This window comes from Microcebus murinus, chromosome 2 (assembly GCF_040939455.1).
Source record: "Microcebus murinus isolate Inina chromosome 2, M.murinus_Inina_mat1.0, whole genome shotgun sequence".
In the NCBI taxonomy this organism is placed as follows: domain Eukaryota; kingdom Metazoa; phylum Chordata; class Mammalia; order Primates; family Cheirogaleidae; genus Microcebus; species Microcebus murinus.
The window spans coordinates 74,867,422-74,894,931 of record NC_134105.1 but is presented as its reverse complement, the minus strand read 5'-3'; the positions used below and the strand labels follow the sequence as shown (position 1 = coordinate 74,894,931).

At 34.5% G+C, this 27,510-nt stretch overlaps 1 protein-coding gene across 8 annotated transcripts in view; it reads right to left on the bottom strand.

Moving 5' to 3' along the window:
* The window catches only part of CCDC18 (coiled-coil domain containing 18), a 171,610-nt gene that overhangs the window by 107,031 nt on the left and 37,069 nt on the right, over positions 1 to 27,510 (bottom strand). For 6 of the 8 annotated variants that reach the window (XM_075999855.1, XM_020283117.2, XM_075999857.1 and 3 more), the window contains 8 exons: positions 25,060 to 25,351; positions 22,587 to 22,711; positions 21,206 to 21,366; positions 17,379 to 17,602; positions 15,038 to 15,148; positions 14,327 to 14,458; positions 6,886 to 7,020; positions 6,700 to 6,777 (listed from right to left, as the gene is read on the bottom strand). In XM_075999855.1, the coding sequence (XP_075855970.1) occupies positions 6,700 to 6,777; positions 6,886 to 7,020; positions 14,327 to 14,458; positions 15,038 to 15,148; positions 17,379 to 17,602; positions 21,206 to 21,366; positions 22,587 to 22,711; positions 25,060 to 25,351 (1,258 nt within the window). The remainder of the gene's footprint in view (positions 1 to 6,699; positions 6,778 to 6,885; positions 7,021 to 14,326; positions 14,459 to 15,037; positions 15,149 to 17,378; positions 17,603 to 21,205; positions 21,367 to 22,586; positions 22,712 to 25,059; positions 25,352 to 27,510) is intronic. The other 2 variants (XM_075999854.1, XM_075999856.1) reach the window with 2 other exon arrangements.

The window sequence follows — 27,510 nt, the reverse complement described above, 5'->3', positions numbered from 1 at the left end:
TCTCAAGAAATTTAAAAAAATAGAAATCATACCATGTACCTTCTCAGATCACAGTGGAATAAAACTAGAAATCAACCCTAACAGAAACTCACATTTCTACACAAAAACGTGGAAATTAAACAACCTCCTACTAAATGATTACTTCGTAAATGAAGAAATCAAGACGGAAATAAAAAAGTTCTATGAAGAAAACGACAATGGAGAGACAAGTTATCAACTCCTCTGGGACACAGCTAAAGCAGTTCTGAGAGGAAAGTTTATCTCCAGAAATGCCTATAACCAAAAGACAAGAAGATCACAAATAGACAATCTAATGAAACGACTCAAAGAGCTGGAAAAAGAAGAACAGACCAACCCCAAACCCACCAGAAGAAGTGAAATCAACAAGATCAAATCAGAACTAAACGAAATTGAAAACAGGAAAGCTATTCAGGAGATTAATAAAACAAAAAGTTGGTTCTTTGAAAAAATAAACAAAATTGACACACCATTGGCTAAGCTAACGAAAAGCAGAAAAGAGAAATCTCTAATAAGCTCCATCAGGAATAAAAAAGGAGATATCACAACTGATCCCAAAGAGATACAAGATACAATTTATGAATACTACAAAAATCTTTATGCACACAAACTGGAAAATGTGGAGGAAATGGACAAATTTCTAGAAACACACAGCCTCCCTAGGCTCAACCAGGAAGAAATAGATTCCCTGAACAGACCAATCTCAACAGCTGAAATAGAAACAGCAATTAAAAATCTCCCTAAAAAGAAAAGTTCCGGTCCAGATGGCTTCACACCTGAATTTTACCATACTTACAAAGAAGAACTAGTACCTATCTTGCAGAAACTATTCCACAACATTGAGAAGAACGGAAACCTCCCTGACACCTTTTATGAAGCGAATATTACTCTGATACCAAAACCAGGAAAGGATGCAACAAAAAAGGAAAACTACAGACCAATATCCCTAATGAATATAGATGCAAAAATTTTCAACAAAATCTTAGCTAACCGAATCCAGACACTTATCAAAAAAATAATCCACCACGACCAAGTGGGCTTCATCCCAGGGATGCAGGGATGGTTCAACATACGTAAATCGATAAATGCAATTCACCACATAAACAGAAGCAAAAACAAAGACCACATGATTCTTTCAATAGATGCAGAAAAAGCTTTTGACAAAATTCAACACCCTTTCATGATACGAACACTTAAGAAAATAGGCATAGGCCGGGCGCTGTGGCTCACGCCTGTAATCCTAGCTCTTGGGAGGCCGAGGCGGGCGGATTGCTCAAGGTCAGGAGTTCAAAACCAGCCTGAGCAAGAGCAAGACCCCGTCTCTACTATAAATAGAAAGAAATTAATTGGCCAACTGATATATATATATAAAAAAAAATTAGCCGGGCATGGTGGCGCATGCCTGTAGTCCCAGCTACCCGGGAGGCTGAGGCAGAAGGATCACTCGAGCCCAGGAGTTTGAGGTTGCTGTGAGCTAGGCTGACGCCACGGCACTCACTCTAGCCTGGGCAACAAAGCGAGACTCTGTCTCAAAAAAAAAAAAAGAAAATAGGCATAGAAGGGACATACCTAAAAATGATACAAGCCATATATGACAGACCCATAGCCAACATCATACTGAATGGGGAAAGATTGAAATCATTCCCACTTAGAACTGGAACCAGACAAGGCTGCCCACTATCTCCACTTCTGTTCAACATAGTGCTGGAAGTCTTGGCTACAGCAATCAGACAAGAAAATGGAATCAAAGGTATCCAAATAGGGGCAGAAGATATCAAACTTTCACTGTTTGCTGATGATATGATATTGTATCTAGAAAACCCCGAGGATTCAACCAAGAAACTCCTGGAACTGATCAATGAATTTAGTAAAGTCTCAGGATACAAAATCAATACACAGAAATCAGAGGCATTCATATATGCCAACAACAATCTAATTGAGAACCAAATCAAAGACTCAATTCCCTTCACAATAGCAACAAAGAAATTAAAGTACCTAGGAATATATTTAACCAAAGAGGTAAAAGACCTCTACAGGGAGAACTATGAAACACTGAGGAAGGAAATAGCAGAGGATGTAAACAGATGGAAATCCATACCATGCTCGTGGATCGGCAGACTCAATATCATCAAAATGTCTATACTACCCAAACTAATCTACAGATTCAATGCAATACCTATTAAAATCCCATCAGCATTCTTCACAGATATAGAAAAAATAATTTTACGCTTCGTATGGAACCAAAGAAGACCCCGAATATCAAGAGCAATTCTAGGCAACAAAAACAAAATGGGAAGGCATTAATATGCCAGATATCAAACTATACTACAAAGCTGTAGTAATTAAAATAATATGGTATTGGCACAAAAACAGGAATATTGACCAGTGGAACAGATGTGAGAATCCTGATATAAAACCATCCTCATATAGCCATCTCATCTTTGACAAAGCAGATAAAAACATACGCTGGGGAAAAGAATCTCTCTTCAATAAATGGTGCTGGGAAAACTGGATAGCCACCTGTAGAAGGCTAAAACAGGACCCACACCTTTCACCTCTCACAAAAACCAACTCACGCTGGATAACAGACTTAAACCTAAGATATGAAACTATTAGAACTCTAGAGGAAAAAGTTGGAAACACTCTCCTAGACATCGGCCTGGGCAAAGAGTTTATGAAGAAGTCCCCAAAGGCAATCACAGCAGCAACAAAAATAAATAAATGGGACATGATCAAACTACAAAGCTTCTGCACAGCCAAAGAAATAGTCATGAAAGTAAACAGACAACCTACAGAATGGGAGAAAATGTTTGCATCCTATGCATCCGATAAGGGACTGATAACTAGAATATACTTAGAACTCACGAAAATTAGGAAGAAAAAATCAAATAACCCCATTAAAAAGTGGGCAAAGGACTTGAACAGAAATTTTTCTAAAGAAGACAGAAGAATGGCCAACAAACATATGAAGAAATGCTCAACATCTCTAATCACCAGGGAAATGCAAATCAAAACCACAATGAGATATCACTTAACCCCAGTGAGAATGGCCTTTATCAAAAAATCTCCAACCAATAAATGCTGGCGTGGTTGCGGAGAGAGAGGAACACTCCTACACTGCTGGTGGGACTGCAAACTAGTTCAACCTCTGTGGAAAGCAATATGGAGATACCTTAAAGCGATACAAGTGAATCTACCATTTGATCCAGCAATCCCATTGCTGGGCATCTACCCAAATGATCCAGTGACACTCTACAAAAAAGACACCTGCACTCGAATGTTTATAGCAGCACAATTCATAATCGCAAGGCTGTGGAAACAGCCCAAGTGCCCATCAATCCAAGAATGGATTAATAAAATGTGGTATATGTCTACCATGGAGTACTATTCAGCTCTAAGAAACAACGGTGATATAGCATATCTTATATTTTCCTGGTTAGAGCTGGAACCCATACTACTAAGTGAAGTATCCCAAGAATGGAAAAACAAGCACCAGATATATTCTCCAGCAAACTGGTATTAACTGAGTAGCACCTAAGTGGACACATAGGTGCTACAGTAATAGGGTATTGGGGAGGTGGGAGGGGGTAGGGGGGCGGGTATATACATACATAATGAGTGAGATGTGCACCATCTGGGAGATGGTCATGATGGAGACTCAGACTTTTGGGGGGAGGGGGGAAATGGGCATTTATTGAAACCTTAAAATCTGTACCCCCATAATATGCCAAAATAAAAAAAAATTAAAAAAAAAAAAAACTACAAAAAAAAAAATTCTGAAAAAAAAAAAAAAGAATTACAACATGTAACCTTCTCTCAGGTGGTTTGGCAAAAAAAGGAAGTGGGTAGGTGCACACACAAGGATGCACATGTGTGTATAGAGATTGAGTATAACCAGGGTTTAAAAAACAGCGAATCTAAGGGAGGGGTACCCAGGTGTTCCTTGTACTATTCTTTCAATTATTTTAAGTCTGAAAAATTTTAAAATGAATCTAATTAGAAATTAATAAATCAATTAAAACTAATATATAATTAATAAAAATCCACTACTCTGTTGAGTTTCTTATTTGAACAAAGAGTTTGAAAGTCTGAATCTCGTACGAATAAATATCTTCTTACACTGTATATAAACCACTTGCATATATATATATATATGCATATGAATAAATGAAACCAAACAAAAAACACTGCTCTGCTGAACCAAAGAATCTCTTCGGATACACAGTCTGGGACAACCAGTTGGGGCTATAGGCTAAGCATCTTCAATGAAAGCATTTAAGCTCTTCATTTATTTTCCACTTAAGACTTTCCTTGGGGGAAACAAAAAAGAATCCAGAGTAGAAAATAAAAGGAAAACAAAACAAAATAAGTAAATAAAATCTCTAAATATAATAAGCATTTTCTCAATTTTCTACTTAACAGCAGGTAACAATTTGTTTAATTTATTGGTTTCTTACAATGACATAACATCTTACTCCAATTAGAATGGCCATTACTAAAAAGTCAAAAAACAATAGATGTTGGTACACATGCAGCAAAAAGGGAACACTTATTTATTCACTATTGGTGGGAATATAAACTAGTACAACCTCCACGGAAATCAGTATGGAGATTCCCCAAAGAACTAAAAATAGATTAATCATTCAATCCAGCAATTGTGCTACTGAGTATATCTACCTAAAGGAAAAAAATCATTATATCAAAAAGATACTTGTACTCATATGCTTACAGCAGCAAAATTCACAATCACAAAGATATGGAATCAACTTAGGTGCTCATCAACTGATGGGTAGATAAAAAAAATGTGGTGTATATAGCATGGAATACTACTCAGCCATAAAACACAATGAAATAATGTGTTTTGCAGCAACATGGATGGAATTGGAGGCTATTATCCTAAGGGAAGTAACTTAGGAACAAAAAACCATAAACTACATGATTTCTCTTATAAATGGGAGCTAAGCTATGGGTATGTATGGTCATACAGAGTGACATAATGAACACTGGAGACTCAGAAGGAGAAAGGGTGGGAGAGGGTGAAGGATGAAAAATTATTGACTGGTACAACATACATTATTCAGCTGATGGGTATGCCTAAAGCCCATGTCTCACCACTATACAACATATCCATGTAACAAAACTCTACTTTTACCTCCTAAATCTATTGAAATAAAAAAAAAAAATTATTGGTTTCTTGTTACTTGTTCAGAACTTTCTTATGAACTTTTCATTCATTAATCATACTTTTAGAAGTGATACAATTTTAAGCTGATCCTTATAATTCTCCTATAGATAATTTCTGTTTCTTTTGCAAAAACCAAATTGAGGCATGCAGAGAAACATGGATCAAAGTCCTGAAAGGAAGGTGGTAATGACATTGTCAAGAGCAAAAAGTAGACTTTAGACTTCTATTTTGCTGCTACAGATATCCTATGTGTTAGAATCATTTAGCATAGCTTGAGTCATAGAATTTTTGCTTCTATATTTCTTCCTCATTTTGATTTTTCCCCCCAAACAGTAAACCTAGAAAAAGTACTAAGGTAATAAAACCTAACATCATAACTTATTCCTTTGCTGACTTCCTTTCCATCTCTTATCTGGCTACTGACGTATGGAAATACCTTACCAGATGACTGCCTAGATGTGTTAGGTAGTTTAATGAAAACCAGACATTAAGTGGCTATATGAGCTTTATTTAATGAAATTATTTCATGCCTACAAACTTTGTATAGTAATGATTTTTTAAGGTAATAAACTTCAAGGTTATTCATGAGGAAATGAACTAACATAGCATTAAATTTTAGGAGTTTTGGTGAACGCTATAGGAATAACTATGGATAAATATATAATTATGTCTATATGGGTACATATAGTCACAAAATGGGTTAAAACAGAATACTGGCAAAAAGGTAAATAATAGCATTTTTTTAAAAAAAATCTTTTATATTCAAGCTGTATATGACAGAATAAAGATAATAGCATATTTGGACCTATTTTGACACTAAAAATGCAAAGGAGAAAATACTGAATATGTAGCTATTAGTTACAAAATTTTGGGTGACTTTGTATATGTGCTAAATACTTTATATACTTCAATTCATTTAATCTTCACACTATTGCTCTTCTAGGGTATTGTTATCCCTATTTTACAGATGAAACAATTAAAGTTCAGAGAGCTTAAATAACCTGGCCAAGGTTACAGTAAGTTAGTTACCACTTTGAAGCCAGAACTGAAACCCAATTTAGCAACAAAACTGACATTTTAGCTAGAAATTCTAGATTTACCTCCCAATTAATCTTCTAGCACAACTGGTGAAAACAAGAAAAACCAGATCACTTTCAGTTTCATTTCCCTCCACTTCCTCTGTTAATTCTTTATTGGTGATGTTAATAAATAGCATTATAGCTAACATTAAACAAACCTTAAAGGTGACTAAAACCTTTTTTAAGACAAAAAAAGAGGTTAGATAATCTACAAACTAGATTATCAACTATCAAATAATTAAGATAATTCATATTGAAGAAAATGTACTTAAAGAAAGTAAGTTCATTTAGTAAGGTCAAATATTCAACTCGTAATTGACTTTCATGTATACAATTTTTACAATTTATAAAGAAAAGTAAAAAAGCCACAAGAATTTCTCCAATAAGAAAAAAAAATTAAAGTATTAGCATACTAGCCTTGATTGTTTCTTCAGATACTTGGTTCTGTAATGCTTTCAAAGCTTCATCTTTCTTCATATTTTCCTTTTCCATTTCCTGAAAACATACAGATTGGTAGGAAAAGTATAAGTATGAAAATAAACATTTTACCATTAGTAACAGGCTGATTAGATTTAAAGGTATGTTACAGAAACATAAACTTACTCCTTTGCTTTCTGTCAAGAGTCTATCTAGTGATTCAAGATGATGTTGTTTGCACATTATATCTTGTTGCAACATGGACATAGTCTTTTCTTGTTCTTTAAACTGTTGGTCTTTTTTCTCTAGTTGAGCTTCAAGCTAAACAGAATTTTAATATAAAATTTTTAAAATTTTAAAATAGTTAAATATAATATATGTGAAGCTACCACTGAAATTACACAGATTTTTGCATTTTGCCAAATTTACTTCAGCTTCTCTCCTTATAAAGAAGAAATGAAATCACATGCCTACTTCTTCTCCCTTTCCTCCTTCACCCATACTATGCTGAAATTGGTCTCTATCATTCTTTGGTATGTTTCAGTCTCATACATGTTTTTTGTGTGTCTATAAACAATACATAATGTAGTTTTCTGCCTTGAAAATGTACATAGATGATATCAACCCCTCTAAGTTTTGGCAACTTGCTTTTTTCACTCAATATTGTTTTAGATATTTATTCATGTTCATATATATGGATTTGGTTCATTTACTTTAATTGAAATACAAAATTCCATTGTAAAAATACAGTACAGTTTGTCTACTTTTCTACTAAGGAACAGCTAGATATTCTGCTTTTTCATCATTACAACATTGTTGCAATAACATCCTCTGTACTTATCTCTTTATGTATATTTGTAACAGTTTCTCCAGCATAGACTATCCAGATTGACCAGTTGTACCATATACAAGTTTCCAATTTCATTACATATTTTTCCTCTTTAAAGTGCATCAAAATTTATACTCACATTAGAAATATAAGAATTCTCACTCCTCACAACTTCACCAATAATTGGTGCTATCAAACTTTCAAAAAACATTTGTGAAGACAAAACATGAAATTACTGAGTATGTGTATGTATATATTACACACATTATATAGATACATTCAGGTACAGAAATAATGTGTTATATCTACTGATCACACATACATAACAACATATATTAAGACGATGGCAGCAATAGGGTTAACTAGAAAATATTTACACCAAGGAACTCCGAAAACAATCAGATGAAAACAAATAACACATTAAAAATTAAAGGCCTTTTAAGCAACTTAAGATATTCCAGAATGGGTAAAAATTGCAACTTAATCTTTCCACTAAGCATAGTGAAAAAAATAAATTCTGGGTTCTATTAAATAAGGAGAAGAACAATTTTTAAAAAAGGTATGAAGATTAACTCCAACAGATAAAGCCATTTAAAAGATTGTTAAATATTACTTCCGAAATTTCTAAAATATGAAGGAAATTTTATAAGTAAACAAGATTAAATGATGTTATAACAGATTTTCATAAGCTCTGATTCCTCAATTATCAGAGAACTCCCTTGACAAACTCATCTTGCCAATTCTTTGCACCACTTCAATATTCAAGATTTCTGGGGTTTTTTTGTTTGTTTGTTTGTTTGTTTGTTTTGAGACAGGGTCTTTCTCTGTCAACCAGGCTGGAGTACAGTAGCAATTATAGCTCACTGTGGCCTTGAATTCCTGGAGTTAAGTGATCCTCCAACCTCAGCCTACCAAGTAGCTAAAGGCATGTACCACTATGCTCAGTTAGTTTTTTAAAAATGTTTTACAGAGATGGGGTCCCATTATGTTGCCCAGGCTGGTCACAAACTCCTGAACTCAAGCAATGCTCCTGTCTTAGCCTCCCAAAGTGTTGGGATTACAGGTGTGAGCCACTGTGGCAAGCCCAAGGTTTCAAATATATCTTCCTAGAATTTCTGTCATTCTCAGATTACTCCTTACAGGCTTGATCAGGGATAAACTCATTTGAAAAATATTTATTTTCTAAATGAGTAATTCTACTTTTGAGAATCTATTATAAAACAATGTAAAATGTGAAAAAATAGCTTTACAGTGAAGTTTACAAAAAAACCAGTCATTCTGAAAAACAAGAATAACTCAAATGACATTCTGTGAAATGCAGCTACTAAAAATTATGTTGATGTGTGTTTGCATATACGTGTACTATATACATCTAAGTTTGCAAAGATGGTGAGAAACTTAATCTGGAAGATACAAATAAAGATTTTAACAATAATTCTAGATGGTAGATTTTTAAAAAATTACTTTTATATAAACTTGTTTTCTTTGTTGGCACACAGTTCTGAGGTTTTTTTTTTTTTTTTGGTTTTTTTTTTGAGACAGAGTCTCGCTTTGTTGCCCAGGCTAGAGTGAGTGCCGTGGCGTCAGCCTAGCTCACAGCAACCTCAAACTCCTGGGCTCGAGCGATCCTTCTGTCTCAGCCTCCCGAGTAGCTGGGACTACAGGCATGCGCCACCATGCCCGGCTAATTTTTTCTATATATATCAGTTGGCCAATTAGTTTCTTTCTATTTATAGTAGAGACGGGGTCTCGCTCTTGCTCAGGCTGGTTTTGAACTCCTGACCTTGAGCAATCCGCCCGCCTCGGCCTCCCAGAGAGCTAGGATTACAGGCGTGAGCCACCGCGCCCGGCCAGTTCTGAGTTTTAACACATGCATAGATTCATGAAACCCCCACCACAATAGCGATACAAGAACAGTTCAGTTCCTTTACCTTCAAAATTCCCTCATGTTGATGCCATAGTCAAACTTGCCATCTACCTTAACCCCTGGTAATCACTGCATATAGCTTTTGACATTTTGAGAATGTCATAGAAATGGATAATTGTAAAACATACAACATTTTGAAAGAGGCTTCTTTCACTTAGCATATTGTGGAGATTCACCCATGTTTCTGCCTGTATCAATAGATGGTTGCTTGTTATTACTGAGTAACAGGAGGTAATAAAATTTATCCATTCACCTATTGAAGGACATTGAGTTGTTTCCAGTTTGGGGCCATTATGAATAATGCTACTATAAACATGTGTGTACAGATTTTAGTGTAAACATAAATTTTCATTTCTCTAGGATAAATATCTGGGAGTATTGGGTCGAAGTTAAGCATATGTTTAACTTTATAAGAAAATGTCCAATTGTTTTCCAGAGTAGTTGTACCATTTTGTATTCCCCCTAGTAATATTTGAGGATTCCAACTGTTTTGCATCCTGGCCAGCATGTGCTATTGCTAGTCTCTTTTTCTCTCTCAGCATTCTAATAGGAATGTAGTGGTATTTTATTTTGCTTCTAATTTGTATTTCTCCAATGACTACTCAGGTTGAGCATACTTTCAAATGCTTAATTGACATCTGTATGTCTTTTTTGGTGAAGCATCTGTTCAAATCTTTTGCAAATTTAAAAAATTGTGTTGTTTTCTTTTTGATAAATTTTGAGAGTTCTTTATATATGCTGGGCACAAATTCTTTGTTGGATATGTGATTTAGAAATACTTTCTCCCATTCTAGCTTGACTTTCCATTCTCTGAACAGTGTTTTTCACAGAAGTTTTAAGTTGATGAATTCTAGTTTAACAATTTTTTCTCTTATAGTTTTTCCAGTGTCATAACTAAGAACTCTTTGCCTAACCTAAGGTCACAAAGATTTTCTCCTACACTTTCTTCTAAGAATTTTAGAGTTTTTAAAATTTCATATTTAAATTTATGATCCATTTTGAATTCATTTTTTATGTAAAGTATACATTGAGGATCCACTTTTCTGCACATGGATACCAAACTGATCTAGTACTACTGATTCAAAGACCATCCTTTTTCCATTTTGAATTGCCTTTTTACCTTTGGCAAAAATCAATTAACTATGTTTCCTGGGGCTACTTTTAGACTTGTCTATTCTGCTAACACCAATGTTTTGATTACTGCAGGTTTATAGTAAGTATTAAAATCTGGTAGCATGAGTTCTCTTAAGTTTTTTTTGAGACAGAGTCTTACTCTGTCTCCCCAGCTAGACTGTAGTGCGCAGTAGCGTCATCATAGCTCACTGAAGCATCAAATTCCTAGGCTCAAGAGATCCTCCTGCCTCAGCCTCCTGAGTAGCTGGGACTACAAGTTCATGCCACACTGCCGGCTAATTTTTATGTATTTTCGTAGAGATGGGATCTCAGTCTTGCTCAGGCTGGTCTTGAACTCCTTAGCTCAAGCATTCCTCTCATCTCAGCCTTCCAGATTGCTGGGATTACAGATGTGAGCCACTGTGCTCGGTCCAATTTAGTTGTTTTTCAAGCTTGCTTTGGCTGGTCTGGTACCTTTGACTTTCCACTATAAATTTTAAAATCAATTATCTGGCCAGGCATGGTGGCTCATGCCTATAATACCAGCACTGTGGGAGAGTAGGGGTTTGAGAACAGCCTGGGCAACATAGTGACTCCATCTATACAAAAAATTTTTTAAAAATTAGCTGGGGATGGTGGCACATGCCTGTAGTCCCAGCTACTCAGGAACCTGAGGCAGGAGATTGGTTGAGCCCAAGAGTTCGAAGATTGCAGTAAATAGTGATTGTGCCACTGCAGCCAGCCTGGGGGAAGAGCAAGAGCCTGTCTAAAATTAAAATAGTATAAAAGAAATAAAATATCTATGTATACACAAATTGTTACTGGGATTTTGATTAGTGATGCATTAAATTTACAGATCTATTTGAGGTGAACTGATATCTTAAAAATATTGAGGCTTCCATTCTACTTGAGGTGAACTGACATCTTAAATATATTGAGGCTTCCAACCACAAAAATGGTTTTTCTCTCCATTTACTTAGGTCTTCTTTGATTCTTTTCAACATTTTGTAGTTCGGTATACAGATGTTCCACATATTTTGTTGTATTTATACCTAAGTTTTACATTTTTGGAACTACTGTAAATAGTACTACTTTTGAAATTTTGCTTTCTGATTGTTTAATGATGGTATATAGAAACACACCTGATTTTTGTATGTTGACCTTGTAGCTTGTGCCCTTGCTCACCACTTTTAGAAGCCTTTGTAGATTCTTTGCATTTTTTTGTGTAATCATGTTGTCTGCAAACATGGATAGCTTTATTTCTTTCATTCCAATCTAAATTTATTTCTTTAGAGAAACAGAGCCTCTGTCACTCAGGCTAGAGTGCAGTAGCACAATCACAGCTCACTGCAATCTCGAACTCCTAGGCTCAAGCAATCCTCCCACATCAGCCTCTCCTGGTGAAAAATTCTCTAAGTTGTCCTTCATCTAAGAATGTCTATATTGTACCTTCATACCTAAAGAAATATTTTTGCTGTATATAAATTGCATGCAGTTTTCTTCCCCCTCTTTCAGCACTAAAAAAAAAAATGTAGTTTTGTCTTACTTTTATAATTTTTATGAAAAATCTGCAGTAATTTTAATTTTTGTTCCCCTTATCTCTGGGTGCTTTCAAGATTTTTTGTTTTAGTTTTCAGCAAGGATTTTGATGTGTCTGGATTTTGATGTGTGTGCAAGATTTTTCTTTATCCTCTTTGATTTTGTTGCATGCATGTGTAAATTTATTTCCTTCATCAAATTTGTGATGCTTTCAGTCATTATTACTTCAAATATTTTTCTGCAACAATTTCATTCTCCTCTTCTTCTTTGACTCTGATGACATGAACGTTAGACTTTCTGATATTATCCCATTGGACCTCAAGGCTCTATGTAATTATATTCCAAATCTATTTTTTCTCTCTGGTTGCTCTGAATGTCTATTGGTCTATATTCAAATTCACTGACTTTCCTTACATCAGTTCCATTTTGCTATTTAGCCCAACCAAATCACAGTAGTTCCCCCTAACTACAGCTTCACTTGTCAGAGTTTAAGTTACCCATGGTCAACCGTGGTCGGAAAACATTAAATGGAAAATTTCAGATATAAACAATTCATTAGTTTCAAATCACATGTCATTCTGAGTAGTGTGATGAAATCTCATGCCATCTTACTCTCCAGTGTGTCCACACTGTATATACTACCTGTTACTTACTTAGTAGTTGTCTTGGTTACCAGATCAATTGTCATGGTAGTATAGTGCTTGTGTTCAAGTAACCCTTATTTTACTTAATAATGACCCCAAAGCATAAGAGTAGTGGTGCTAGCAATTTAGATATGCCAAAGAGAAGCCATAAAGTGCTTCCTGTAAGTGAAAAGGTGAAAGTTTTTGACTTCATATAGAAAGAAAAAAATTGTATGCTGAAGTTGCTAAGATCTATGGTAAGAACAAATCTATCCATGAAAATGTGAAGAAGGAACAAGAAATCCGTGCTAGTTTTGTGGTTGTACCTCAAACTGTAAAAGTTACAGCCACTGTGTATGATGAGTGTTTAGTTAAAATGAAAAAGGCATTAAATTTGTGGGTAGAAGATATGAACAAACTACATGTTTTCATTGATAGCAATGTGCTACACCAGAAAGCACTGAGCATATACAAAGACTTCAGCAAGGGATCCCCTGAAACAAGTGACAACAAATCATTTACTACAAGTAAGGGATGGTTACATAGATTCAGGAATAGGTTTGGACTGAAAAATATAAAAATTACTGAAGAGGCTATATCAGCCAATGAAGAAGCTGCTGCCATATTTCTGGCAGAGCTGAAGAAGTTGATTAAGAAAGGATACAATCCAAAGTAAGTCTTCTTAATTTTAATTTTGTTCTCTTTTTTAGAGACGAGGTCTTACTCTACCGCCAAGGCTAGAGTGGAGTACTGTACTTCAACACTGAAGCCTTGAACTTTTGAGCTCAAGCAATCCTCCTGCCTCAGCCTCCCATGTTGCTAGAGCTACAGGCACACACCACCATGCCTGGCTAATTTTTCTGATTTTTTTATAGAGACAGGGTCTCGTTATATTGCCCAGGCTGGTCAAATCTTCGGTTGTGGTAAAATTGGGCTCTTCTAGAAGATGCCCAAGAGAACCTATATTCATAAAAGTGCAAAGGAGGCACAAGGGCATAAGAGAAAAAGAGACCACATTCACTTTTATTACGGTATATTGCTATAAGTGTTTTATTTTATTAGCAGTTATTGTTGTTAATCTCTTACTGTGCCTGATTTATAAATTAAACATCATAGGTATATATGTATAGGAAAAAACATAGTATTATATATATATGGGGCTTGGTATCTGTGGTTTGAGACATTTAGTGAGGGTTGTGGAACGTATCCCCCATGGATAAGGGAGGACTACTGTACATATTTTTCACATAGTCTTGTATTTTGTGCTTATACCTTCTTTTTTATATTTAACGCAAGGTTAAGAGTCCTTCTATATCCTTTTTTCCTCTCAACCAATCTTCAAGCAACTGATATTTCTAGGGAAATAAGAGTCTACAAAATCACTCTTACTTTAATGTCAAAAAACATTGATTAAAGCTGAAATGGAAGGCATACTATATTTTAAAAGAGCATTGAGAAAATGATTCAGAAAGAATATGATTCTAATTATAGCTCTTGCCATTTTTTTGTGTCTATTTCCTCATCTAGAATATAAAAAATACTGGGCTAGTAATGTTTAAGTTTCTTTTCAGCACCTATATCCTAGATATTACTTACTCTTTCAATCTGCTTTTCCATTTCTTTATGCTGTTCAAGATGAATTTTCTTTGCTTTTTCAAAGGCTAAACAAATTTTCTCATGCTCTGTATTGATATTGGTTTCTAGACTTCTTATCTTTTCATTTTTTTCCTAGAAATATAAAATACATTAAAGGATATAATCGAAAACTAGTTTTACATAAAGGTACATCAGTCAGGCATACATTCTTTACATCTTTAAAGAATCACAGTAGTGGGGGGAGGGTGGGGTGGCAGGGGCAATAGATGTAACCCTAACAATATTTGTACCCCCATAATATGATGAAATAAAAGGGGAAAAAATAAACAAGATTAAATATATATATATATAAAAAAGAATCACAGTAGTTAATATTAATACTTCAAACTTTAATAAAATGGTTGTTTAAAAATATTTTATTAAAATGAAATTAAATTATTTTAAAAAAGTATTGAAAAGCATCAAAGAACTACCATTTTCTTTAATTCTATCTATTAGGATAAAAATGAGAAAACCTGCATGACAACTTGCCATACAGGCCTATTAACTTACAAATACAGAAACGAGAAATGAATGATCATAAGTGTTTAGTAGAACTTATACTTTCCTATTTGGTACATTTCATAATAATGATACTAAAACAAAACATGCTTTAACAAATTCAATGCCTAAAAGTCATAGTAAATTTGTAACAACAAAGTTAAGTTTTACCATGAGCTCCTGTTCTAGTTCTGCATTTTTTGCAGCAATAGAGGAATAAGCGACTATTTTTTCTTCCAGCTGCTTCTCTAGAGTTAAAAGTTGAGAACATTTCTTTGTCATCTGAAAACACATTGGAATAAATATAAAATTATTTTTTAAAGATAATGATTTTGCATCCTAAAATTAAATACCTGTTCTTCTTTTCAAAGTTTAAATACATTATGATAATAAACATTTGGGATGCAAAGTGAGTAACTTTTTAACTCACATAATTATAAGCACTTTATAAAATAAGTGACAATTTAGAAGAAAACCAAATAGTGAAAGGAAAACCAGGGATATGCTATTTATCCCTGTTTAAAAATATTTTATTAAAATGAGATTAAATTATTTAAATACAAATATTGAAAAGCATCAAAGAACTACCATTTTCTTCAATTCTATTAGGATAAAAATGAGAAAACCTGCATGACAACTTGCCATACAGGCCTATGCCATACAGGCCTTGCCATACAGGGATTTTTTTTTTTTTTTGAGACAGAGTCTTGCTTTGTTGCCCAGGCTAGAGTGAGTGCCGAGGCGTCAGCCTAGCTCACAGCAACCTCAAACTTCTGGGCTCAAGCAATCCTTCTGCCTCAGCCTCCCGAGTAGCTGGGACTACAGGCATGCACCATCATGCCCGGCTAATTTTTTCTACATATAATAGTTGGCCAATTAATTTCTTTTTTAATTTATAGTAGAGAAGGGGTCTCTCTCTTGCTCAGGCTGGTTTCGAATTCCTGACCTCAAGCAATCCGCCCGCCTCGGCCTCCCAGAGTGCTAGGATTACAGGCGTGAGCCACCTCGCCCGGCCCCATACAGGGATTTTTAAACAGGGATATTGATCATTTCTTCCATCTATGTAATACATAAATAATTTAATTCAGATCCCTACATCCAAATAGGATTATACCCTAACCAGTTTTTTTAAAGTAGGTATTAAAGACTGAAATAACTATAATAAAATGTTAACAGCAGTTATTTCTAGCAACAGAATTATCAATAGTTTATTTTCATCTTTTCCCTTTCTGTATTTTCATTTTTTCTACAAGATGGTATTTTTATAATTATAAAAAAGTTATTAATCTCAGTACTTGACAATTTTCTAAGTAAGCTACTAGCTATAATTAGACACTGCCTAAAATCTCCTGTTCCATGATTAACGTAAGTTTCTATCCCACAGGTCTTTTCCTTGGATATAGAGTTTTAGATGAAAAGGCAGACATTTAATAAGTGCCGCTATAGCTGACTGCCTCCCTTGGTTTACAGGTTGAGCATAACATATACACATCTTGTCCTGGTCTGCAATCACCTAATCAGGCATACTTGCCCTTTCCTCAGTGAAAATAGAGACCATATGTTCACAATACACACACTGTCCATCTCAGAATGTAATTCATAACATATCTGTATCAAACTCACATGCCATTGTTTAAAACTGGAGATTCTATATCCCATATATTCTGAATCAGAATTGCTGGAACAGGACCCAGAAATCTACATGTTTAACAGGCTTCATAGATGGTTCTGAGTTTGATAAAATTTGAAATCTTCTATTATCACTCTTTTTCTTCCAACTACATAATCCAAATTCTTTTACTTACAAACATTTATTAACCATATTAACTTAAAATGCAGAAGAAACAATAGACTGCAATGCAGTATTAGTTTCACCAAATTTGAGACCTTTTAGATCATTAGAGAATATTTTTCTACTTTTAACATAGGTTAAAACACAAAGGTTGGCCGGGCGCGGTGGCTCACGCCTGTAATCCTAGCTCTCTGGGAGGCCGAGGCGGGCGGATTGCTCGAGGTCAGGAGTTCGAAACCAGCCTGAACAAGAGCGAGACCCCGTCTCTACTATAAATAGAAAGAAATTAATTGGCCAACTGATATATATATATATATATATAAAAAAAAAATTAGCTGGGCATGGTGGCGCATGCCTGTAGTCCCAGCTACTCAGGAGGCTGAGGCACGAGGATCACTTGAGCCCAGGAGTTTGAGGTTGCTGTGAGCTAGGCTGACACCACGGCACTCACTCTAGCCTGGACAACACAGCGAGACTCTGTCTCAAAAAAAAAAAAACAACACAAAGGTTTCCAAATATAATGTTAAAAGAATTTATAACTCATGAGAGTACCATTTTATAACCATTATAACTCATGAGAGTACCATGGTACTCATGAGAGTACCATTTTGTTTGAACTTATAAATTGGGACTTAAACATATAATTTTTATAGAAGCCTATAACAATACATTTTCCTATCTCAAAATTTAATACATATACCCAGCTAATTCCAAGCTTACTTCACTTTCTAGTTTGCTAGAGTTCGAAGCTTTCTCTAGTAGCTCCTCTTGAATCAGCTGAAACTGACTAGTTCTGTGAGCCATGTTAATCTTCAAATCAGAATTTTCAGCTTCTATTTGTATCAGCTTAGTACGTAGTTCTTCTATTCCAATAGCAAGTCTTTGCCTCTCTCTTTCATATTGCTTGTTCACAGTAGGTTGATTTTGATCTTTTATACTTTCTGCTAATAAACATGAAAGGAAAAGTATTCTGAATAAGACTTCAAGAATAAAAACCTATTTAAATAGTTGGAAAATTTAATCATAAACAAAGTTTAATTTCTCATTTAAAGAATACTAAAAGGTATGGAGAATGAGACATACAATACGGAAAATATAATTAAAGAACAAGTACTTTCTAAATTAAATATATAACAAAAAGGAAAATTTCTTCTGAATCAGTCACTTTTCTAGATAGCTAAAGATTATTCCTTTGTACCAGAAATTTAAGAGTTCTTCCCCATCTTTTATAATTCCACTTTTTTGGATAGAAATCATATAAATGTTTTTAAAGTTATCCTGTTTCCTTAAACTGAAGTTAATCATAAAATTTATTTGGACAACTTGAGATTATTAAGAATATTTTTATGGGGCTAGGCTTACACCTGTAATCCTAGCACTTTGGGAGGCCAAGGCAAGATTGCTTGAGGCCAGGAGTTCAAGACCAGGCTGGGCAACAATGTGACACCCTGTCTCTACAAAAACTACAAAAATTGGTCAGGCATGGTGGCACACACCTGTAGTCCTAGCTACTTGGAGGCGGAAGCAGGAGGATCACTTGACCCCAGGAGTTTGAGACTGCAGTGAGCTACTGATGACACCACTGTACTCTAGCCTGAGTGACAAAGTGAGATCCTGTCTCCAAAAAAATAAAAAATAAAAAAATAAGAGAGTATTTTTATGTACTGTATGTAGATGCAGGTTCAAAAGCTACAAACAACGAATTCTTCCTAGTCCCATCTTCCTTCTCTCTAAATAGCTAATGAGAATTCAGCAATGCTTTGAAAAATTACTGAAGGTTATGTTTGACTATGCTCTTTCTCCACTATAAACCTATATTAATATATACCTCCCACTTCAAGGTAACTGAGCTTTCAGGAGTGCTTTAATGAGTTATAAGTAGGTGATTACATGAGAATGCACACAGATATAGAAACAAGTAGAGATGTGCTTTGCCTTCAAGGGTTGTATAAGCAGCCATTTCCCATCAATTCTCTACATTCACTTACTAGGCTATCAATCTTTCACCAGCTCTCTTCTTTGATGTCAGAAAATCAATAGCATTATATGTATATACTACTGCCTCTAATATAATAACTAGTACTCCCTCTGCTAATCCTATCATTTTCTTCCTTATTCTCTCTTATCACTTAGATATTCAATTTCTCTGCTGTCATCCCTGCTGCTAACAGCCACTATATTTGAAGACAGACTATGAAAAGCTAAAAATGCATTTGTTACCCTAGGGCAACCACTAAAATAATAAACTAAAAAAGTATAGATAATGAATCAATAGTAGAGAAAAAAGGCCAGGGATGGTGGCTCACACCTGTAATCCCAGCATTTTGGGAGGCCAAGGCAGGAGGATTGCTGGAGGCCAGGAGTTTGAGACCAGCCTTGGCAAAATGGCAAAACGGCAATACGCCTCCTCTACAATTTTTCTTATGAGATAGGTTCTCACTTTGTTGCCCAGACTAGCGTGCAGTGGTTTCATCATAGTTCACTGCACCCTTGAACTCCTGAGCACAAGCAATCTTCCTGCCTCAGCCTCCCAAGTAGTACAAGCATGGTGGGACTACAGGCACACACCACCATGCCTGGCTAAGTTTTTAATTTTTGAGCCCAGAAGTTCAAGGTTACAGTGAGCTATGATCTCACTAGTATACTTTAGCTTGGGCGTCAGAGCAAGACCCTGCTCTAATAAAAAAAATAGTGGAGAAAAAAATTGAATGCTAAAATATTCTTGATGCAAAAGGCGGCAGGAAAGATGAATAAAATGGAATAGACTGTAATCCTAGCACTCTGGGAGGCCGAGGCGGGCGGATTGCTCAAGGTCAGGAGTTCAAAACCAGCCTGAGCGAGACCCCGTCTCTACCATAAAAATAGAAAGAAATTAATTGGCCAACTAATATATATATATATATTTATATATATATATAAATATATTTTTTATTATTATGTATTATTATTTATTTATATTTATATATATAAATATATTTTTATATATATATATATATATATATATATATAAAAAATCAGCCGGGCATGGTGGCTTGTGCCTGTAGTCCCAGCTACTCGGGAGGCTGAGGCAGGAGGATCGCTTGAGCCCAGGAGTTTGAGGTTGCTGTGAGCTAGGCTGACGCCACGGCACTCACTCTAGCCTAGGCAAGAAAGCGAGACTCTGTCTCAAAAAAAAAAAAAAATGAAATAGAAAACAAATACCAAGATGGTAGATTTAAATCCAAAAAGATCAATAGTTACATTAAATGTAAGTAATCTAAACATTCTAATGAAAAAAGCAAAAAATGTCTGCTTACATATAAAAATAACACTCAATTACATGCCTTCTATAAGAAACTCACTTTCTATATAAAGACACAGATTAAAAGGATGGAGAAAATATAGCAGGCAAACACTAATCAAAACAAGCTGAAGAGGCTATATTAATTTCAAAGTACTCTTCAGAATAAAGAATATTACCAGGAATTAAAAAGGTTTGAGCCCACTCAGGGACACAAAAAGGCAGGAAGCGGAGGGAAAGAAATTTATTATAATAAAAGGGTCCATTCAACAAGAAGATGTAACAATTTTCAAGTTTATGTATATATATATCATCTTTAAATACAAGAAGCAAAGAATGACAAAAGTAGAAATATGAACAAACCCACATATATACCCGAAGATTTCAATTCTACTATATCAGTAATCGATAGGATGAATACATATAAAATATTGGGGATAAACAAGACTTAAACACACTTACCATCAACCAACTTAACATGGTTGACATTCAAAAAATACTCCAACCAATAACTGTATAATGCACAATTTTTTCAAGTGCACTTAGAACATTCACCAAGATAGACCATAGATTGGCCAATAAACGAAGTCTCAAAATACTTTTAAAAAATGAAGTCATATAGAGTATGTTCTCTGACTACCACTAATGGCACAAGAGTATCTGGAACATCTCCATATATGTGGAAATAAAATAAACACAGCCTATGAGTCAAAGAAATCACAAGGGATATTGAGGTATTTTTAACTAAATGAAAATGAATATGAAACAAATTAAAATTAGTAGCATACAGTCAAAACATTGCTTACGGAGAAGTTTTTACTTTTAATACTTAGATGAGAAAAGAAAAGAGACCTAATATCAATAACCTAAACTTTTAACTTTATAAAAGTTAAAAAAAAAGAAAATTAAACCTAAAGTAAACTGGGAAGGAGTATAAGAGAATTCTGATAGAGATATGTCTTGAATGTGGTATTGGTAACAAGAGTATAATCATATCAAAAATAAATATGTGATATAACTTATCAAGCTGCATATTTTAAATGGGTACATCTGATTGAATGTAAATTTCATTTCAATAAACTATAAAGAATGATGCAAAGTCCAAGGTTTCTAAAATAATTTTTGCTGTCTTATCAGCCCATAACTAGTAATAACACATTATTGAGTATATTTGATAATAGAAAGCAAATAGTGATAATCCAGTTCTTTAAAAAACCATCAAGAACTGATTATAATTTATTAAAACAATTCAATATACTATACTTACCTACTTGATTGCCACCTAGTTTTACAGGTTCTGCTTCTAAACTATTTAATTTGCTACTTTCTTGGTTGTCATTAAAAGTAATAAAACTCTGAGATAACTGACTTGCAGTGAGGTTTGCATGAAGCTTTTGAACTTCTGCCTCTTTTATTGCAAGCTTAATCCTGGCACAAAAGAAAAGAAGCAAAAGAATATTAGAAAATATCTCTTACTGTACTATTTTTTTTTAAGTTGGTAAAAATTTTTAAATTGTGACATTTTTCAATTCTTAGGCAGGATATGGAAACTTCTATATATCATGGTAGGACTATAAATTGGTTCAGCCACTTTACAAACTTGATAGTACCTAGTACAATTGAAAATGCAGATGTTCTATGACCCAGCAATTCACTCTTAAGAATATACACTAGAGAAACTCTTATATAGATGTACAAGGAAACATGTATACAGATATTCTTTACAGCTGTGGTCCCCAACCCAAGGGCCGGCCAGGCCGCACAGCAGGAGGTGAGCTGCAGTGAGCTAGGGAAGCCCTACCTGAACCCACAGCAGGTCCTCCATCACTCTGTCACCACTCAAACTACCCCCTTCCCGCCCCCCCCGCCCCCGGCAGATCTGAGGGGACATCAGGCCCTCACAGGACTGCAAACCCCACTGCTAACTGCACATGCACAGGATCCAGGTTGTTCACTCCCCATGAGAATCCAACACCTAATGATTCCAGGCAGTGACGCCGCCCCCACCCAACCTCCCAAGGTCCATGGAAAAACTGTCTTTCATGAAACCAGTCCCCACTGTCAAAAAGGTTGGGGACTGCTTCTTACAGCACTATGTGTAATGGACAATAACTAGAAACAAGGTAACTATCAATAAAGGAATAGATAAATTAATAGTGACATAGTTATAGGATATAATCCTACATGGCTACTAAATCTAAACTAACCACACAAATACATCCATGGATCAATGACTCTATCTCAATACGGATAAATATTTAAAATGGTGCTGAGTGAAAAAGCAAAATTACAAACAATGTAAACATACAGTACATTTACATTTGTGTGTGTGAAGGCAAACATATTCAAAATGGCAGAAAAATACACATCTCGTCTTTTGGATACGTAGGGGAAGAATGGGACTAGCAGTAAGGATCAACAGGTATTATCCATCCTGTAATGTTTTATTTTTTATTTAGAGAAACAGATTTGAAACATATATCACAAAATGTCAAGAAGAATCAATTCTTAGTAGTGGAATCACAGGCATTTGTTATAACACCCTCTGGATTTGTCTGTATATTTTTTTAATTTCTAAATTAAAGATCTCAATTTAATTACCGTTAAAAAACATTTCTATTTGCTACTTCAGAATCTGAAAATTATACCTCAATTCCGAAATCACCAATTTATTTGCCTCACAGCAGCCAATGGAATTGTCCTCCTTTTTTGACAAACTACTCATCTGGTACTTAGAAAGAGATGATTTAAAACCAAATATTTCTCTTTTTAACTGTAAGTTTAAAAACAAACATATATAAACTTTTAATATGCAAGTGAAATGCAATTGCTTTTTATTAGTAACTCCAAGTATGAAAAATTATATAAATTTCATAAAAACAACCTAAGGTTCATCAATAGGAGAATGTATAAATATATTATGAAATATTAATATAATGGAAAAACTACAACAGTTAAGATAAACCTGAGTAGTTATATAAATCAATATAGATATATCTTATAAAATAATATTGGGTCAAAAACAAATTACAATGGCAAACTTAGTATTTTTTAAAATATACTACAGAATATACTATTTTTAGATGCATCTATATATGTGACAATATTTAAAACATGGATGAGAAGGATACACATGAATTTCAGAATAGTTGCTACTTCTGAGGAGAGAGGAAGAGAACTGGGATCTGACAACATACATTAAGAAGCTTTATCTGTAAAATTTGATTCTAAAAAAATTTAAAGCTGGGCAGTATATATCCTAGATTTTGCAAATGCTTAGTTAGACTGGTCTCTATACTTTTCTGTATGTTTGAATAATATATAATTTAAAGAAATGGATATTAAGAGGAGCAAGTAAAACACTTAATGACTACTACCTTCAAACTATAACCAAATCACACCTTCTAGAAATTAAAAAAAAATCACATTTCCTAATCATATCATTCTTAGCACTGTATGAAACATACGATCAAGCAATATTACCACCTCACTTTCAGAATCATATATCAAATAATTCTTGACACTGAGCACAAATGAGAATGTCAATTTAAAACTGCTATCTGCACATAATTACTTTCTAATTTCAAAAGCAAACAGTATATTAAAAATCTAAGCTAATAAACAGCATCCTAGGAAAGCAGATATAACAGAAGAGCTAATATTCATATGTTTTAGTTTAAATTCTGCTACTTGCTAGTTGGGTAAGTTATTTACTTCCTTGGATCTAGATTTCTTTACCAATAAAATGATGGTATTGAATCAGATGATTTCTGAGATCTCTTTTTGGTTCATAATTCCATGTTTAATAATAGTTTAATATTGGTAAGATTTTATCATAGAGTCTACCATACATGCATATGTGAAACCAATCACAACATTTTTATCTCTAGATTTCCCTTGATCTTACCTTTATTTTACAGCTATTGATAACAAATTCCTGACACAGGTATAGTTACCTTCTTCCTAATCTCATTTACCTAAATGGTCACATATATAACTCAAAGAGAAAGGGTGGCAGACCATTATCATAAAAACATTTTAAAATTCTATGCTATTCTAATAAGTACATAAAAAGTTGCTCGACATTAGCCATTAGGGAAACGCAAATTAAAACCACAAGGTAATACCACTTCACATTCATTGAGATGGCCTATTATAATAAAAAAGATAAGACAATAACAAGTATTGGTGAGGATGTGGGAAAACAGGAACCCTCATAAATTCCTGGTGAGAACGTAAAATGGTGTAGACATTTTTAGAAAAGTTTGGCATAAATTTACCATATGACCCAGCAATCCTATAATTCTACTTCTAGGTATGTACCCAAGAGAAATGAAAATATGTCCACACAAAGATCTGTAAGCATTCCTGAGAAACTTTGGTTCTCAAAAAAAAAAAAAAAGACTTAAAAGCAAAAGACTTCATAGCAGCATTATTCAAAACAACCCACAAGTGGAAAAAACCCAAATGTTCATCAACTGGTAAATGATAAATGGATAAAATGTGGTATATCTATACAATGAAATGTTTAGCAATAAAAAAATGAAATACTGATATATGTCCCATCATGAATGACTTTCAAAAACATTAAGAATGCAAAAGACCACATATTATATGATTTCATGGATATAAATGTCCAGAAAAGACAAATCTCTAGAGGCAAACACTATAAGTGACTTTCTACAGGTGGATGTGGGTACAGGGACTAATTATAAATGGGTACAAGTTATCTTTTGGGGATGCCAGAAATGTTCAAAAACTAGATTATGGTGATTTTTACAAAACTTGTAAATTTCCAAAACCTCATGGACTAGCATATTTAAAATGGGTTAATGTATGATATATAAATGATACCTCAATAAAACTTTTTAAAAATAATTTTGTGCCATTCTTATATATGTCACCTAAGAGACAGAGAAAGGGTGGTATAGTAGAATGGTAAGTACAGGGGAAAAAATAGAGATTATATAGAAAAGAAATTGATGACTAAAAGCATAGACAGGTAAGAAAAGAAGCTACTAAGCGATGACAAAATGATGGTCTTTTTAAAAACACTTCAGTAAAATGTTTCTCTTCCATTATATAATCAAATATAGTACATTTCTTTTCATACATACTTACTGGCAACTGGGATATAAGTTTTTCCAAACTTCTCAGTTCTGCCCTTGAACTCTCAATTTCTTGTTGACACAAATCCAGTCGCTCATTTTGTGTTGTAACACGGACCTTTAATTCTCGGTTCTCATTCATTAGAGAAAATTTTTCTCTAAGTATTTCATCTTTGTCCTCTAACTCAGTCTGTAGTGTCAGAATACTTTGCCTGGATTCAGTTAATTGTGCCATGACTTCTGAATTTTTCACTGCCATGATCCTTAATTTTTCTTTTCCATTGTTATTTTCTTCTTTTAACTGCCTATGAAGAAAATAAAATATGCTGGAAAGTGCACTGGACTTCTAGTTCAAAAGGTTGTGGGTTCAAGTCCCACCAGAGTCGCAAAAAAAAAAAGAAAGAAAGAAAATATGCATTCATTTTCAATAAGTATATTTAGTTAATCTCACTTTTTAAATGTTTTGAAACAATATCTGCTCACATTTACTGAGTGCCTACTTTCTTCTGCATGCCAGGTACTCATGACTTTATGTGGTTGGCATTATTATTACTTCCTTTTCATAAATAAGGAAATTGAGGCATTAAAAAGGTAATGTAGGCCTGACACAGTGGCTCACACCTGTAATCCTAGCACTCTGGGAGGCCGAGGCAGGAGGATCGCTCAAGGTCAGGAGTTTGAAACCAGCCTGAGCAAGAGCAAGACCCTGTCTCTACTAAAAAAAAAAATAGAAAGAAATTAATTGGCCAACTATATAGAAAAAATTAGCCTGGCATGGTGGCACATGTGTGTAGTCCCAGCTACTTGGTAGGCTGAGACAGGAGGACTGCTTGAGCCCAGGAGTTTGAGGTTGCTGTGAGCTAGGCTGATGCCACGGCACTCACACTAGCCCAGGTAACACAGTGAGAGTCTGTCTCAAAGAAAAAAAAAGGTAATGTAACTTTCCCAGTGTCTCACAGAAAACAGTAGGGCAAGACAGTTCTACTATCTTGGAAGCATTTCTACTCTGCTTAAAATGTGTAAGACAGGATCTAAATCCAAAATTCCCAGCACAGTATCGTGCAGCATCAAGTTTTGGAGACTATAAGGAAAAATCATGAACTCTATAAGTTAAAGTCTAATCTACCATTAACAGATTATTAGGTAGTAATATTTTTGAATATACACATCTATAAAAACATGCCAAATATTAAAACAATCTTATGCTTAGAACTGTTAATGCATCATCAGTTCACTTTTTCACATCACTGAAATTGGAATTATCAATAGTTCCTTAAAAGAGCTGTCAGCTAAGCAGTTGCAATGTAGTTTCATTGTCTATGTATATGTAAACATCAAAATAACCTGCAGTAAAACTAGCAGAATTGGTGTATGTAAATGGGAAGAAAAATCAGGAGATAACAATGGAGCACTTGGAACTCAGAGAAGCAAATGCTTGTGGGGAGGAGTGGCATATGTGTTAAATCAGATATATAGCAAGATTTCTAAAACAGAAGTCAAAAGCCACCAGGCATGGGGGTGTAAGCCTGTAATCCTAGTACTTTGGGAGGCTGAGGCAGGAGAATCGCTTGAGAAGGGGACTTTGAGACCAGCCTGAGCAACATAGAGAGACTCTATCTATACAAAAAAGAAAAAAAAGGACAGAAAAATTAGCTGCATGTGGTGGCATATACTGTAGTCCCAGCTACTCAGGAGGCTAAGCCAGGAGGATTGCTTGTGCCCAAAAGTTCAAGGTTTCAGTGAGCTATGATCACACCACTGCTCTCCAGCCTGGGCAACAGAGCAAAACTCTGTCTCAACAACAATAACACAAAATTGGCACTATATAATTGTGAAGTCGGTTTTTAGGGCACAGCATCAATGACTTTTTGTTCTTGTAATGGTTCTTTTAAGAAATACTGCATCAGCAACATTCTTGATGGCACAGAGGAAGACACTGTGTTGAAAAACAGGGACATTTTAGAAGGGTCAGATTCTAAATTTGAAGTTTTAAGAATATTTTAATCAATTTATTTCACTTATATTTTCCTTTTTGTAAAAAAGTAACATGATTTAAGAAATCATGTCTAATTAAGTATAATTAAGTATAATTAGGAATTCTTTTGTAAAGTATAAAACAAAAATTTAAGAGATAAAGCACTATATCATAGTGTAATTAGAAGTATTTTTCTTTATTAAAAGTGTGAGTTGCAACCAGTAATATCGGATTCTAGAAAATGCTCTAGTTAAGGTAACTATTATAAAAATGATCTTTACCCCCTCTACTTGGCAAAAATACTAAATGTACTACCTTAAGGAAAGTATGTTAAAACTAGACAAACACATCCTCATATAGCCAACTAATCTTCGACAAAGCAGATAAAAACATAAACTGGGGAAAAGAATCCTTATTCAATAAATGGTGCTGGGAAAACTGGATAGCCATATGTAGAAGACTGAAACAAGACCCACACCTTTCACCTCT